General features: G+C 33.6%; 1 protein-coding gene across 3 annotated transcripts; it reads right to left on the bottom strand.

Moving 5' to 3' along the window:
- Positions 1 to 6782: 6782 nt before the first annotated feature.
- On the bottom strand, positions 6783 to 12483 carry LOC131144171 (uncharacterized). Of its 3 annotated transcripts, none has more exons than XR_009133744.1 (5): positions 12259 to 12482; positions 11938 to 11998; positions 10898 to 10994; positions 8559 to 9764; positions 6783 to 7213 (listed from the first exon to the last, which is right to left on the bottom strand). XR_009133744.1 is itself a non-coding variant. In XM_058092619.1 (4 exons), the coding sequence occupies exons 1-4, from the start codon at positions 12326 to 12328 to the stop codon at positions 9492 to 9494; spliced, it is 501 nt and encodes a 166-aa protein (XP_057948602.1). In that variant the 5' UTR covers positions 12329 to 12483; the 3' UTR covers positions 8420 to 9491. The 3 variants fall into 3 exon arrangements, 1 of the variants encoding a protein (XP_057948602.1); XR_009133745.1 differs by having other exon boundaries at positions 6783 to 7163; XM_058092619.1 differs by lacking the exon at positions 6783 to 7213 and having other exon boundaries at positions 8420 to 9764; positions 12259 to 12483.
- Positions 12484 to 14731: the final 2248 nt, after the last annotated feature.

The raw sequence follows: 14731 nt of genomic DNA, 5'->3' as shown, positions 1-14731 counted from the left end.
ATATAGGCTTAGATTAAATGGATTGAACTTTATCGAGCCCAGTTGGGCTCTGGGCCGGGTGTAGAGTCAGCAGTCAATGGACCCGGGTCCAATTTGGATCTAGGTCATCAATCTTCATTTCAAGGGTTAATAGATTTGGGCTTTTGGGTCCTTGGGTCAACAAGTTGGATCCGAGTTTTAGGGTTTTTGGGTTAGCAGGTTGGATCTGGGTTAAAAATTATCCTCAATTCTTAAAAAAAAAAAAACAATTATTTGAATCTAAATATTAACTACAAAAATTCAACTTTTAAAAACATAGCAAAAATCAAACCATACTAATCTTTATCCCTGAAATATCCAAATCTCTTGAATTTCCTACAAATGCAACTGCTTTCCAGGTCCAAATCTCTCTTTGAACCTTTCGATTCCCAAGCCTCTATTGCAATTCGAACCTCCTAATCTTCAATTCTCACTTTACATCCTGAAGTCGTCTGAACTTCTTCAATCCCAAACCTTCACACTGTAGCTTGGAGCTATCTGAACTCTTTCTACTGCAACCTATCCCACAATTCTTTAGTTCTCCAAAAATTTGAACTCTTTCAAATTCTAAATTCACACTGAATTGTTTGTACAGTTCTTTGTGTGTCTTCTCACTCTCATCCCAGCCCACTATTTATAGGCTTTTGAATTCAATCAGTTTAATGTTGATTTAATTCATCAACACTAAATTTCATCAATCACCATTAACTTCAATTTTTGTGCATTTTTCACATGTTTAATTCTTTTTTTTTTCTTTGCAGGTTTAATCTTGAAACCAAAGACTACTGGCCCACTTCTCTATTTCTTTTTTGACCTTTTTTGATTATTTATTTATTTTTTATTTTCATTTTTAATGTAAAATTCATTTCCCTATATTTTTTTTTCACTCTATGAAATAAATTTTGTTTTTTTCTAAATTTTGTTATGTGCCTCGGACAAAATGGGGTGTCTACACAACTGATAACATTCCTCATCTAAAAACTACTCCAGCATTGGTAACCATTTTATCCCTTCTGTCTTTTCCTCCATTCTTTTGCCAATGTGTTGATAAGTCCTTCAGGTTTCTTTCCCGTTTTGCCCTAGGTTGGCCTTTGTGAGGTAATATTGGAAGTTGATCCAGCTTAGTTCTGCAATGGGGTTTGCGAATAAGGGACCCTGTAATAGAAAAAAAATTCATACATAAAACAACAATTTCAGGATGGACTTTCTTTTGGGAAGAAACGTGGCCACAAGTTTCAAAACACCCTCAAAAATTGATTAATAGGCTTAAAACCTTCCTTTCTTTTGATTTTGTTGGACTTTGGAAATTTGGATTGCACTTGCTGTTTAATTCATAGGTTGCCTTCATACCCTATATGGGGATCAAGTCTTTGCAGTTCATCTTTGATTTAACTAGAAAAAGGTGAAAAATCCCATCTAAAAGGACTTTATTTTTTGTTATAAAGAGGTTAGAGTTTGGGGGTAGACCAAGAAAGGTATAATAGGCTCAAAGATGAATTTTTGAGGTTATTCGATTGCTCAAGGATCACTTCAGCTTCCACCTCCTTGGAACATTTAGGATGTTCACTTTCTTTTGCATTCTCTTCTCACCTTTTGGCTATTCTTTGCTTTTGATCATTTTCATAGCCTTATTTCCTTTTGTCAATTTTCATTTTTTTTTGTTCCTTCTTTTTTCTTCAAAATAAAAAATTGCCCTTGTGTAGGGGAGGTTTTTTTTTTTTGCATATAGTGTCTTGATGTTTGATGATCTTTGGACTAGGTTTCAAGAAGAAAATTTTAGACTCAAAAGCCACCCGCCGCCGGGGGGGGGGGGGTAAGCAATAGGTCATTTTAGCATAAGGATAATTGAAAAGAAGGCCCTTATCATCCCAAGACTTCATCCTTTTCCAATCAGAGCGTAATCAAAAGCCAAGTCCTGGAATAAAAAATAAATAAAGATTAAGTTCCATTGAAATAAAATATATTTAGGCTCAAATGGCTAACAAAGAACAAAGTACTTTATTAAGGTTAATATAAAAGGAAGTTAATAATAAAACATAACCATCCTTCATTGATTGTCATTTTACATATAAAGCTAAATTCTAATAAAAAAAATCACATTTATCTCTTATAAAACTTCTTGATGATATCTGTGTTGATTAGCTGATGAAATGTTTCTCCATTCATGTCTGCCAAAATGAATGCCACCTAAAAAAAAGCCTTTTTCATGATATACTAACCTTCATAATTAGGTGTGAACTTGCCTCTAGGATCATTCCGATTAGTTGGGATTCTCTTTACCACCAAATCACCCTCCTTGAAGTGCTGAGGGTATACTTTCTTATTGTATGCTCAGGCAATTATTTGCTGGTTGAGTTGTCCATGACATATGGCTTGCATTTTTTTCTCATCAATAAGATTTAACTGCTCTGTTCGACTCTAATCCCACTCTTCCTCCGAAATTTCTACCTCCCTTAGGATTTGTAGTGAAGGGATTTCCACCTTTACTTGCACTACTATGCCCATGCCATAGACCTTGGCATAAGGGGTAGTTCTAGTAGGGGTTCTAACATTAGTTTGGTATGCATATAGAGCAAAAGGCAACATGTCATGCCAATATCTGTTAGTTACTATCATCTTCTTCAAGATCTTTTTTATATTCTTATTAGTAACTTCAACCGCCCTATTCATCTTAGGGCAATACATGGTCGAATTAAGATGTATTTTGAATTGCTTACATAAATCCCTCCTCATCTTATTATATATGTTGGTAGCATTATATGATATAATTTGTTCCACAACTCCATATCTACAAATAATCTCCCTCTTAATGAGTCGAACAACCACCTTCCTAGTGATATTGGCATAAGATGTTGTTTCCACTCACTTTGTCAAGTAATCTATGGCCACTAAATGAAGCAAAAGCCATTCATGGCTTTTAGCGGGAGTGGCCAATGACATCCATTTGCCACAGCAAAAATGGCCATAAAGTAGTCATAACATGTAGGGGAGTAGGTGGAGCCATCATCTTATTAGCATACACTTGGCATTTGTAACACCTTCGCACAAAGTCTACGCAATTGGCTTCCATCGTTAACTAGTAATACCTTGCTCGGAGTATTATTCTAGCCAACATATGACTATGAGGATGAGCTGAGCATGCCCCTCCATGGACCTCTTTCATGATCTGTTGGGCTTCTGTAACATCAACACATCAGAGTAGGCTTATATCTAAACTTTTTTTTTTTATACAAAACATTCTTGCTCAGGAAATATCCTATAGCCAAGGGCCGTATGGTCCTCTTATCATTTCTCAAGGCATAATGAGGATACTTTTATTTTACCAAGAACTATTTGATGTCATAATACCATGATTTTCCATTGACCTCCTCTTTAAGGGCCATACAATACGCTAGGTTTTTTATGTTATTTATGCATAAGAGTTAAATCCTTTCTTCTCCCGTTAATTGTATCATGGAAGCCAATGTTGCTAGTGTATCGATAAACCGATTGTTGGTGTGAGGCAAATGCTCAAAAGATATTAACTTGAATCTTTATATCAAATTTTTGATGTATTGCTAAAAAGGCATCAATTTTTTATCCTTGGTCTTCCAATCTCCTATGGCTTAGTAGATGATAAAGTAGAGTCTTTGAAAACCTCCATATTACTAATTCCTTTTTCTAGTATAGCCTATAACCCTGCTATGCATGCCTCATACTTATTTGTGCATGGAAAATTCAACTTGATTGCTATTGGGATTTGGTCCTCATGGGGAGATGCCAACATTGCCCCTATGCCACACGCATGGATATAAGCAGCTCCGTCGAAGTTCATTCTCAAGTTATCAAACCCTTGTTCCATTTTCATCACATTTTCATCTAGAAATTCCATATTCGTAGATCCTCTGTAGAGACCCGAAAAATTAAATTTAATTAAATTATTTGCTAAGGAATGGTCGGCCAGATGATCAACAATGGCTTGTCCTTTTACTGCCTTTGCTATCTTATACTCTATCATACTTAAATAACAACATGCTCCACCTAGTCATCCGACTAGATAATGTCGATTTACCAAATATGTATTTGAGGGGGTCCATCCTGGATATCAGGTACGTGCTGTGATATAGCATGCATTATCTCAATTGATGGGCTTCCCTTGCTAGGGAACAATAGGTCTTTTCTACTATCGGATAGTTAGATACAGTTGGGTTGAACTTCTTACTCAAATAGTAGATGGTTGTTTCTTTATTTTCTAATTCATTATAATGGCATAGTGCACATCCCATGGATTCCTTTAATACTGTTAGTGTAACGCCCTAGACCCGCCACGTGGGGCTCGGAGTGTTATGAGACCAACACGCGTCTCTGATACCATTCATGCAGCAGAAATAATTAAATAACCTCAAACATAATATACCAGAGTTATATATTTACATATGCAGATCCATAAAATAAAATCTCATTCTTCATATTACAAAACCAAAATAAAAATATAAAACATAAAACTAAATACATAACCGTTCTAATGTCCAACTCACAAAACTAACCTGCCCTAGAGTTATCTAAGCTCGATCACCTAGAAAACTTGAAAATTTTGTTAAATTGACGGGATGAGACACCTCTCAGTAAGAAAGAAATAATTTATAACAGTATGTGGCTGAAGTGTTTAATATAATTAAAATATTCATACAATCGCATTTCACCACCAATAGCGACCCAGATAACGCATACATAATCACACCATTATCAATTTTTCTGTCACCCAATCATATGCCTATATACATAAATATTTTTACTGATAATTCCTGAGAATAAGGAAGTCTACCTGCCCATACAAGTAGATTCCCTCTGCTCTAGTGCTAATACCATGGCACTCACCTTTCTTAGTAAGCCCTTGGGTTATGTATCCAGGTAAAGTTGCCGAGAATAGGGAAGGTCACCCGCCCATACAAGTGGCTTCCCTCTACTCTGGTATCCATAAATAATCACCAGAGTACTCGCTTTCCTTAGCAAGCCCTCGGGTGGAGTAATCTACTTTACCATAAATATTTAGTTAAAGTTACAACCAATGCAAATCATTTCACAGAGTTCCACACATTCTTCAATCATACCCACACAGGGTCCATAAATACACAAAATACAACGTCCACACAAGACTCTCATCCATATATAAAATACATGTCCACACAGGATTGGTCCACACAGGACTAATCAAACCACATAGGTTACATAGTCCACACAGGACTAACCAAACCACACAGGTTACACGATCCACACAGGACAAACCAACACACAGATTACAGCACAAATCACCTTGTTCATGGTAAATAGGTAAAAACCTCCTCATACCACTGCCAATGTTTACCTCCAATATAAACGCCCATATAATGACCTCCTCATACCACTGCCAACGTTATATCGCAATTTACATGAACCATAACACAAATCAATAACAAATCCAACCAATCAAAACACATCCACACAATTACCACAGTATACACAATCAACCAGTATTCGCAAATCAACAATATTCGCAATCACAATGATTCATCATTCCACAGTACTCACAATCATTTAATTAGTAAAGTTGGTTTCATGCCACATAGTTTTTCCCAATATAATATATAAACAAAACCATATTTTCATTTCCTGCATCATTTAGTATAATTCACCTAAATATATAAAATTTTATAGCAAAAAATTATCCAATTAAAAATTAGTGAAGAATATGTTATAAAGTATTTCCTCTTACCTGTTCCTCGAGATCCCTGCCAAAACCAAACAAAACGAGACCTTGTATTCCAAAATTTCCAACTTACTCAAATCTTAGAAAAATACCCATTTAATACTTCTTAGGCTCCAAATAACAATATTCGTTAAGAAAACTCCAAAATAACTCATATGCCTGAATATTTAGAAAAACATATATATATATATATATATATATATTATTCCTGTAATCACATACTACAATTGAATTGGTTAAATTTTCCAAAACTAACTAACATAATCTATTTCCCTTAACTTATCCTTGCAGTGGTGTCTAGGATCCCCAAATGACAAATCTGCTCCGGTTAAACTACTAAGGATAGAAGTTAGGATCCTGAAATGACGTCTGATCGTCAATTTGACTGAAATTTAGAGAGACATTGAAGAGAGAGAGAGGGTGAGAGAGTTATAATTTTTTTCAAAAAAATGAACTAGGATCTATTTATAGGTTGCTGTTCCCGGACAAAACTGTCTATGGTTTTCCTAAAATTGTCAATGGTTTGGTTTTTAACCAAATCGATTTTTGCCATTTTACTTTTATTGAACCTCAGTAATTCAAAATCGTTGACGGTTTTCCTGAGCTCACCAAACCGTCGACAGTTTGGTCTGCACCAAACAGATTTTTCCCCTTTTCTTTATTATTATTATTATTATTATTATTATTATTATTATTATTATTATTATTATTATTATTATTCCGGGTCTCTACACATACTATGTTGGGTAACTAAATAAAACGTTCAAAAACATTTTTAAGCCCTTTTCTTATGAGTGAATCTTGTGTCTAAAGGGGCAAGCTCATAACTTAACCTAATTTACCCAATCAGGCAATCACCCATTCTCTTATCTTGTGCTAATTGTAGGATCTCTTTTTTAGGAGTAAAATAATAAACTCCTAGGCTCAAGGCTTGTTTTTTAATTTATTTTATTTTATTTTTCCACCTTATTTTTATGATATTTAATAATAATTATAAAGTGGTGGTGCAAATAAACAAAAGAATACACATAGTAATTGCGTTTATCAATCCCATTGAATGAGTATATATAGGATATATATATAACAACCCCAACAACTTTTAAAAAGCTCTTATAAATGAAGATTTTCCCTTCCTATATTTACACCACAAAAAATTATAACATTCACAATACCTAGTTTAAAAAATGTTTGTTTAATTATTGCATCCAATCTTCACTTCCATCATCTCTATCATCACATGTTAGAAATGTTGTCTTTAAAGCATTTAAATATTGAATAGTTGTATTGCCACTCCTTGGTGTTGGGAAGAGAATCAAGGTTTCTAAGGCAGTTATCTACTTCCTCCAAGTGATCACAAAGTACCCCTACCGTTAATATTCCCGACCAAATGCCGATGACGACGATGATTGTCCAATAATCCCTGCGAGGAGTTGGGTGTCGGACATTGCATGACAAGAGGATGAGGCATCCCTAGGCAAAAGTCATGGGAAAGTGATCTTTAGGTCTTCTATCCATTGAATTTTTCAAGTGAGCAAAACAAAATCTGTTAATTCTTTATTTATTGGAATGATTGTTAACAGAGTTGTACATGGACTGTTTATACTTTTTTTGGATAGTGCATTAAACGGTTTGAGCGCTAGGTCGATCTTTTTAGTAGAGACATACTAGTTCCTCACACCAAAGGAAAGAGTTACAGAGTTAGAAATAAAACACTTATAAGTGTAGCATAGCATGAAGTCATGACCAAACAAATCTAAGCATAAAGAAAAGTGCACAAATTTGCACTAAATTAAAAATTAACTTTTTTTAAAAAATTTCCTTTCTAAACTTTAAAAATAAAAAATACATTATTTATCAAGAAATATAACAAAATCTTATGTGTAATATTGGACAATCCATTTTTTTTTCTCTAATATTGCGATCTTTGTTTCTCTCTTTTAAAAATTTTTGGACCATTTGTTTTCAATTAATCATATTCAAGAAGGGCTCTATCTCATAGAATCCAATGTTTACTATTGGACAATCCATTTTTCTTTACAAAATTCCTGGCATAGATTGCCATAAAAATTAATTCACAAACAAGTGAGATGAAGTTATACACTGAGTCACAATAGAAATTAATGAGGGATTGATATGTTGGATTGTAGACTTAGACTCAAGATGAAGAGTTAGATTCACGTTTTTTTTTTTTTTTTGGTTATATATCAGGAAAAAAAACATGCCTCTTAATTATTAAAGGCTCAAATCCCTTCATAGATGAAAAATGGATTTACAATAGTGGGTGGGTGTCTATATATATCTTGTTAGAGTGTAAATCTCTTATTACAATTTGGATGCCTTCGTTCAAAAGAGGCTAGTTAGATTTTTCTTTGCCCCTTTCTATTAATTGGGATAAAAAACACATAGAAAAAAGCTAATTTTAACTTAACAATGGTATGATAATTGTTATATAATTAAGAGTGTTCTTTTCTATTTCTTTTTTTTGTTCCTTGCTTTCGAATTTTGTATTTCACTTAAAAAAAGTAGAACAAATCGAAGGAAAGATTTTATTTGGCTCTCATAGCTTCCTTCTCCTTGTTAAGATAGAAATTTTATATATATAAAAGACAAAAAGTTGCATATAAGAACCTCAGCTTAAGCAAAAGTATAACTCAATCAAGAGACCCAATGTCACTATTCTTTAACTCCTTGAACAATAGTCCCAACCTTTATCCCACACATAAATGTTATTTATGTATTAAATTAAAATACCCAAAAGAACAAGAAAAATAAGAAGAAAAAAAGAGAACCCACTTGACGAAATAATAAAAGCTACCTTCTCATTAGGCGTGTGAATGAGTAGAGGTCTTTGAGGTGATGAACATAGTAGAAGCTATAGAGATTGCAGTTGGTAGAGAAGGCAGCTGCCAACCCAGCTACTTATGCTGAATTTTGAGCTGCAGTAGGTAGAAACTGCCAGCCACCTTCACCTTCCTTGCCCACCTTAGTTGACTTCCACCCCTCCATCCATGGCTATAAATGAGGTGTGTGTGTGTGTGTGTGGAGTTGTGTTGTGTGCAGAACAGAGCTGTGTGGAAGAGTGTGTTGAGGACCAGAGTATTGTGTGTGTGAGAGAGAGAGAGAGTTGAGTTGATCAGTGGCTCCTCCTCCTTGTATTTATTCGTCCAGTTTATAGTGATATTGGTGTGCTCCGTGGACATACATCAAATTGGACCGAATCACGTTATATCTAGTGTTCCATTTTTATTGTTTATATTTGCTTGTGTGTGATTATTGTTCCTAAATCCCCCAACAGAAGCTACTTTAAACCTTTGTTCATCTTTCTTAGGATGCTTTTTTCTTTGTCATGTTCCTTTGAATTCTTCTTCATCAAACACCCCCTGGTTTATTTTTCTTCTGTGTTTTCATTTTCATTTTTTGTTTTTTGTTTTTGTTTTGCATATTTTTTTGTCTTCATTTTGCATTGTGAAGTTGAGTTTAAGTGTGTATATATAGGTTTGGAATTTCTTTAGTTTATAGAGAAAAAAGTTTGCATAGCTCTGTGTCAGGTTTCCAATTCCACCCTACAACAAAAACAAGGGAGGATGAGAATTGCAACTCAAGAAACAGCGAAGTGCCTACCCAATCTCTTCAGAATGATTTTCGTTAAATAGTCCTTTCTATTTGTTTCAAATTATAAAATTTTGTTTTTATTTTATGTTTTTTACTTTGTTTCTAATTTTTATAAACTAAAATGTTAATTTTGTACCTATGTAAATGTTTTCCTATGTTGTGCGAAAACGCCTAATTCGGGAGTGAGGGATTCTGTCATTGGGTTCACATAATACATGGAATTTGAGTGAAAGAAGGCAGCTGAAACTCGGGGCATGAGGGGTGGTGGTGCTATAGTGGGGCTTATGAGAGTTGTTTTTTCTACCGTATGGTGGCTCTTGTCACCACCTTGGCATTGTGATGCCCTATTCGACTTGTGTTTAAGACCATATCCCATATTATGAGCATCAAAGTTGAAACCTAAACCATCCTGCATGAAAGAAAAAAGTTTTGTTACTTAAAGAATGACTAAATAGGTTTTATTTACAACATATGCTAGCATAAAAGAAATTAAGTGAGAGGAAAAAATAAAAATAAAAATAAAAATGAAATTATGCACCAGTTTTGGATTGAGAATTGAAAGGAATATTGTAAGTATGAGCCTTAGTCTTGCATTTATCTTACCTTTGAAAATTTATGTAGTTTAGAAATTTAGATTTGGTTTAGACTTACAGATCAACACCCTCTGCTTCTAATTAGAGTTTTCTTGTTTTTATTTTTATTTTTATTTTTTTTTACATTTCAATGTATCCATGTATTTTTTTTTTTAAAAAGGGTAAATTTATTGAAGGAGCGATGAGCAAGAAGCTTAGATCCTCTCGAACGATAGAGAAGAAAATAGAGGGGAGAGGTGAGTTAAATCACTCTCCTAAATCATAACAAATACAAGAAAACTCTTCCCAATCCGGATGGGACAAAAGGGAATTGGACTTAGTCCAAAAATACAAATTTGATAGACATTTATCGTGCACTTTCATGGCTGTGGAAGGAAAGGAAAGGAACGAAACAATGTATCCATGTATTATTGGGTGTTGACAACACAAAATACTACTAACACACAAACTCCCACTAGAAGTGAAAAATCCTTGATTGCATTAATAGTCAGAGTTGCTTGTATTCTTTCCAATCCCTATAGTAATTGGGCCAGGTTTGAGTCAGGCTTTTTCAATCCTAAGCAATTTTGATTCACATTATTTGGTGCATTTCAAAGCTAGGCCTTTTTAGGCAGGGCTTATACTTTGTTCAAATCTACATAAATCAAAGTTCAATCCCTACTTACACTCCTAAAAGACCAAGCAAAATCAATATCAAGTTAGTTCCACCTCATGGTTGAAAGGAAATAGAACTAAAAATCATCATTTCTAAATTAATCCAAAAGAATTGATTGGATGCTTTAAGCTTTTAATTTTTTTTTTTCAATTTCATTTTTTGTTCCAAGGATATTAGGCCACCCCATTAGGAATCCTTCTTCGTAACCCCAATCGTGATTTTGATACAATTCCCTTTGCTTAAAAAGTGCATGAGCATTATGTGTCAAACATTAGGAGTTGCTCATATAGTTACCTTCGATTTACTATTCCTTGTTCCTTCTCTCATCATTTTTTTTGATAGCAGAAACCATTTGCTATAAGTCACTCCTCCCTGAAGTTGTTTCTCCCAACTACACAATACAAAGCAAAAGTTGTCAACCTCACTACTCAAACTAGTGCAGAAGAACACAACTAATTTATAAATCCTATGGAGGTTGCCTAGAAATTGTGTTGCTTTGTATGAGAAAATGACAATATCTACTCTTCTTGCAACATACAGGGAAAGTTTCGTGAATACTAATGAGTTTCCTATTGTCACATGTAAAAAATCATCAAATTCATACATATACTATCCCCTCTTGAAAAAAGAAAGCACAGTTGAAGAATTCCTTTTTTTGGAGGAAGCGTAATGAAAAAAATTGAAAAATTAGGCACAAACTTGCATCCTGATGTCTTTGCATTTTAGTGAATACTTAAAGGCATGTGAAACTAGGGTGTAAAATAAGGAACCCTTTAGCCTAAGTGTCCTTAGAATGACATTTTGATATATCTATGGACTAATATTGCTATGAAAATTAAAGTTAGTGCATAGTACACCAGTAATGTTCAATATAACTAGAAAGCAAATAAATATGCATGGAGATAAGACAACTATTTTCCTTATTTAGTTCAAATAGCAAAAATTACATATCAAGTTTGAACACAATCAAGTCAATAATAAAAGAAATTACATAGATGCACTTTGTTTAAAAGGATCACTATGGCAGGAAAAAAAAAATGCTTGGTTCAATTTTGAGAATGAAGTGTTGTGAAGCAAAGCGACTTTTGAAGTGCACTTGATGCCAGATATCAAATCTCAATCCTATAATTTTGTTTAGTATTTTATTGAGTGTAATTCTAGATGCAATTTTTGCCCAAAATTCCATCATTGAAGAAAAATCCATGTATTATGAACCAAAAATAGAAATGAAATATAATAATAATGCATAAGTGAATTGAACACCGGTGCACTTTTTGATTATGTTAAAAGTCATATCTTCCATTATGGAAAATAAAATCTCTTAGATCTCTCACCATTTCCATTTATGTTCATTCTGCAGCCCTTTTCCCAACATGAACACTTCATTGTGCATAGCTGCATGGCAAGCATTTATAGTTACAACAATTGATAATGTGCAAAGTTAAGAGGATATATTTGCACATATGAGATTAAAAATTTTCCAAAGAAAAGATGAGATGTTTCTCCTCATCTCAAAATCAACATGTAACCTACAGATTAAGGATATGAAGCCTAGAAGTAATAATCATAATGAAGATTAGGTAGGAACAATTTACATATTAAAATTGAGAAAGCACACCATTATTTTAGAAATATTTACTAGGAAGAAGCATTACCATACAGTACAAGTGCATTTGATTGTAGAGAAAGCCACATGCTTTCATGGTGATAAGCCAAATATCTCATAGTAGCAAATCAAGTTTGAACTCATCACTACAATCAGATCTAATGGTTAAATTGAAAACTTATAGCTCATTTAGATCTCTTGTATGGAAAAGGGAGGAGAACCCCCTTATCTAGAATATGAATTTCAAGGTTGAGTTGCATGAATTGTTTTGTGAAGAGAAACTACTCCAACTTGACCTTTATATAGACAAGTAAAGGGGTGGTGGTAAAGTTGCATGGAACAAGGTGAGAACAGCTGTTCATAGCCAGAGAAAATAGTTGTCAATCTCCCAAATAAACAAACAAACTTTTAAGAATATCTAAGTGATTTACTTTAAAATAAAAAATTGATTAGCTGGAACGCATTGTCCATTAAAGATACTCTACTACAAAGAAAACAAATTTAAAGAGGATGCGAAAGTTGCACGTGACAAGGTCGCAACTTTTATTGAAGTCAAGCCAAATGAATATAAGTCACCCAAAATGCAACGACAAATTCACTGCACGTGGTATATATTCAAGAAGAAGAAAATTTTACGTCTAACAAGATGAAAAAACTTCTTATGGTTGAGGCAAATAGTCATTAGCCATGCAAAAAATAGTGACAAATCTACAACAAAAGGGCCAAGACATTCATATTAGAAGAATAAATTCATTAGGTGGAGTTAATTATTCATTCATGGCTATTCTTAAAAAATTTTTAAATAATAATTGTTCATTTAACTCCATATGTGATGCATTCAATGTCCTAAGTCTTTTCATACTTAGTAGGTCCCAAGGATGAATAAAAGAGGGTTACATTATGTAGCTAGCAATCAACATAAAACTTTTCTCTATGATATGCATTGTACTAATTTTTCATTGGGCCATCCGCTATGAGTGATGCACTACACTTATTTATACCAACTAGGTTTAGTGAAAAATAGGCAATAGAGGATGGACCATCACCCTAAAGCAAAGTGTCATGTTGGCGCTAGGGTGTGAAGTCAAAAATGCAAGATTTCTTGCTTCATTATGGATGTAGGTGGGTAAAGAAATTAGTTCAAGAGATTATGGTTAGATAAATAACTTGGAATATAGGGACATTTACCGGTAAAAGCTCAGAGATAGTTAGACACGATGATTAGAAGAAACTTAACATATTTTGCCTTCAAGAAACTAAGTGGGTAGGAGAAAAAAGTTAGAAACTTTGAAAAATTAGGATTTAAAATTTAGCACATTAGAAAAGAAAAACATAAGAATGTAGTAGAAATCATTGAAGACAAAGACATAAAAGTTAATGTTACAAATAAGGGAAGAATAGGAGATACAATCATAAAAATGTAGATAGTCTTGGGACAAGAGATAATAAATGTCATTAGTACCTTTACTCCTCAAACCTTAAAAGACAATTTTAGGAAGATGTGAATACTATTACACAAGGATTAATAAGGACGAAGGAAATATGCATAGGAGATTACTTGAAATGGATACATTGGAAAGGATAATAGAGGTTATGAGAGGATAGATGGAGGACATAGACATGGAGATAAAAAAATGGGTGATATGATCTTAGTACAAAGAATACATGCTTTCGTAAAAGAGATGAGAACTAATAACCTTCAAGATCAAACAAAATAAAAGTCAATTATATTTTTTTATTAACTGGAGGGTAGATCATTTGTCATATAAATTTAACTACACAACATATAGTTTAAGTTATATATATGTATTAAAAAATGGAAGATAAAGGCTAATGTAAATCATTGCAAGACAGGCTAACATAAATCATTGGAGATAGTGTAGATAGGAATAGGAATACTCTTTGGAGTGAGATAGCTACCTCTATTAAAGTATGGAAAAAAGAGGTTTTAAGTGCATTTAGGGGGCGGGTGGGAGGCAAGGCCCCTTATGGTGTGGTAATGGTATAAGTTAGAAGGATTTCTAGCGCTACAGTAGTACTAGGGTTCGCTCCTTACGGCTCTCCTTTTACCATTGAGGATAGATAGAAACAAACTGTCCCAAAATATTTTAAATCCAATTCACATATCACCCAAAATGAACGACAAACTTTTAAGAATATCTAAGTGATATATTTTTAAAAAACAAATTGATTAGCTGGAACACAATGTCCATTAAAGTTCTTTTATTATTAAAAAAAAAAAAATTTAAAGAGGATGGGAAGTTGCATGTGACAAAGTCACGACATTTATTGAAGTCAAGCCAAATAGCTATGAGTCACCCAAAATGCAACGACAAATCGACTGCACATGGTCAAAAAAATAATTTGTTAGGTGAAACTACTTGTTGATTCATGAATATATATTCAAAAATATAATAAAGATGAAAAAAATGCATGTAACAAGTTGAAAACACTTTTTATGGTTGAGGTAAATAGCTGTGAGCCGTGTAGGAAATAGCGACAAATCTACTGAAAAAATGACC

The sequence above is a fragment of the Malania oleifera genome, chromosome 12 (assembly GCF_029873635.1).
Source record: "Malania oleifera isolate guangnan ecotype guangnan chromosome 12, ASM2987363v1, whole genome shotgun sequence".
NCBI classification, from domain to species: Eukaryota; Viridiplantae; Streptophyta; class Magnoliopsida; order Santalales; family Ximeniaceae; genus Malania; species Malania oleifera.
The sequence above is the reverse complement of the archived record's forward strand: the minus strand, read 5'-3'. Positions and strand labels throughout refer to the sequence as shown.

Coding starts and splice junctions, on each gene's coding strand:
- LOC131144171 (XM_058092619.1), bottom strand. CDS start 12,328: ATGAGATATTTGGCTTATCACCATGAAAGCATGTGGCTTTCTCTACAA. Junction 11,999..12,258: donor AAATGCACTTGTACTGTATG/GTAATGCTTCTT, acceptor CTTGCCATGCAG/CTATGCACAATGAAGTGTTC. Junction 9,765..10,897: donor CAAGGAATAGTAAATCGAAG/GTAACTATATGA, acceptor TCTTTCATGCAG/GATGGTTTAGGTTTCAACTT.